Source organism: Mustela nigripes, chromosome 11 (assembly GCF_022355385.1).
Source record: "Mustela nigripes isolate SB6536 chromosome 11, MUSNIG.SB6536, whole genome shotgun sequence".
Taxonomy (NCBI): Eukaryota; Metazoa; Chordata; class Mammalia; order Carnivora; family Mustelidae; genus Mustela; species Mustela nigripes.
Genome location: NC_081567.1, coordinates 7,369,186 through 7,371,571, shown reverse-complemented (window position 1 = coordinate 7,371,571; position 2,386 = coordinate 7,369,186). Strand labels below are relative to the sequence as shown.

Below are 2,386 nucleotides of genomic sequence, written 5' to 3'. Positions count from 1 at the left end.
GGGGGCGGGGGGGGGGGGGAGCAGGCTCCCTGCTGAGCAGAGAGCCCGATGCAGGGCTGGATCCCAGGACCCCAAGATCATGACCTGAGCCGAAGGCAGAGGCTTTAACCCACTGAGCCACCTGTTTTTTTCTTTTTAAAATAATTTATTTATTTGACAGGAAGAAGCACAGTGAGAGAGGGAACACAAGCAGGGGGAATGAGAGAGGGAGAAGCAGGCTTCCCGCTGAGCAGGGAGCCCGATGCGGGTCTTGATCCCAGGACACTGAGATCATGTCCTGAGCCGAAGGCAGATGCTTAACCACTGAGCTAGCTACCCAGGTGCCCCCACTCCTGTGTTTTGACAGGATTTGCAAGTCCCATTGGAAGAAAATTCTGGAACGCTGTGTTCTGCCCTGAACATGCCCGAAGCTCTACTCAGCATTCAGGGCTCTCTGCGTATGCTGGGACCCCCAGCTTTCCTCAAGGAGGAGATGAGGAAGGCCTTGGAGCACCTGGCTGGCCCAGTGGGTACTAGCTGCGCCAAAGTGGGTATGTAGCCGATATTTACCGCACGAACAGAGAGGACGATGAAAAGCCACATTTGGAAAGAATCACTCCACCGTTGTGTAATTCTACCAGCTTGTGAGCTGGCCCCTTGGGACAGTCCCATGGATCCAAAGTCATCTCCCCTTGGGAGCAGATGGAACTAGAACCCACTTGGCATCTCCCTTAGGGGCTCTGGCATCCCAGTGGTCTTACCTTATAGTAATTGTTGTTGTAGAAGCAATTGCAGGAAGAGGCGTTGATGCAGCGGGACTCATGAAACAAGAAGCCAGAACTGCAGACACAGCCGGGTTTGCAAAGGGGCCCACAGATGGGCTTGGGTCTCTCGCAGGATGCTGGGCAGGCGCAGGGCTCGTAGTGGGCATTTGGCGGACACCTTGCTATGGGGACAACAGCCTGTGTCAGTCCTTCACTCCACTGCTTTTCTCAAGGAGATGTCCTGTCTCCTCTCTTCCCACCCTCAAGTTCTCTAAGACGGAGGTCCCTATGATTCAGCCATAAAAAGGAGGGGCGATCTGACATGTGGATGAACTTGACATTCTAGCGCACAGATGAACCTTTAAAATACGGTGTCGAGTGCGAGGAGCTAGTCACAAAGGACCACGTATTACATCATTCTATGTGGGTGCAATGTCCAAAATGGACAGAGACCGAACGTAGATTAGGGGTTGCCAGGAGATGGGGCACGGTGGGGGTTGGGGAGAATGTGGAGTGAGCGCTAATGGGTAGGGGGTTTCTTTGGGGCTGATAAAAATGTTCTGGATTGAAGGGCACCTGGGTGGCTCAGTGGGTTAAACCTCTGTCTTTGGCTCGGGTCATGATCTCAGGGTCCTGGGATCGAGCCTCGTATCAGGCTCTCTGTTTAGCAGGGAGCCTGCTCCCCCCACCACCAAACTCTCTCTGCCTGCCTCTCCGCCTTCTTGTGATCTCTGTCTGTCCAATAAATAAATAAAATCTTAAAAAAATATATTTTAAAAAATGTCCTGGATTTAGAAACTGATGTTTGCACAATCTTGTGGATATACTAAAACCACTCAATTGGGGGTGCCTGGGTGGCTCAGTGGGTTAAGCCTCTGCCTTTGGCTCCAGGGTCCTGGGATCGAGCCCCACATTGGGCTCTTTGCTCCGCTGGGGGGCCTGCTTCCTCCTCTCTCTCTCTGCCTCTCTGCCTACTTCTGATCTCTGTCTGTCAAATAAATAAATAAAATCTTAAAAAAAAACACTCAATTGTACACTTTAGAAGAATGAACTATATGGTAGATGAATTATATCCTTATTAAAAAAAAAAAGAATGTTATAAGCCTAGTGTTTGGCTCCCAATGACCTCCACCCCCACCTCCTGCTTCCCTCTTGGTCACAGTGGTCCTTATTTTTTCTAAAGCTACCATGTTCCATTCATCTCTCCTCTAGGACTGTACTTTTCCATTAGAGGCATCCATTTATCTAAGTCTCTTTCCTACTCACGGTATCTTACTTTCTGCTGTTTGTCCAGTGTTCACATCACATACCTGGAGTATGTCCAGGGGTTGTAGAGGTCATGGAGGTACTTGGGGTAGTCGTAGGAGGCATCACCAAGACTGTTGGCCTAATTGGTACAAGTGTTGGTCTGGGCTGGGGTGTCGTAGGAGTTGTGGGCTTTTTAGTGGGGACAGTAGATTTTTCAGTGGGGATGGTGGTCTTTTTAGTGGAGGCAGTGGGCTTTTCTGTAGGGACAGTGGATGCTTCTGTGGGGATGGTAGGTTTTTCAGTGGGGATGGTGGTCTTTTTAGTGGGGGCAGTGGGCTTTTCTGTAGGGATGGTGGGTTTTTCTGTGGGGATGGTAGTCTTTTCAGTGGGGATGG

The 2,386-nt window shown here is 50.4% G+C and overlaps 1 protein-coding gene across 1 annotated transcript in view; it reads right to left on the bottom strand.

The window, feature by feature from the left end:
• ZAN (zonadhesin) overlaps positions 1–2,386 on the bottom strand; it is a 33,531-nt gene that overhangs the window by 22,166 nt on the left and 8,979 nt on the right. The window contains 2 exon segments of the mRNA XM_059416031.1: positions 741–925; positions 2,054–2,369. Of these exon segments, the coding sequence (XP_059272014.1) occupies positions 741–925; positions 2,054–2,369 (501 nt within the window).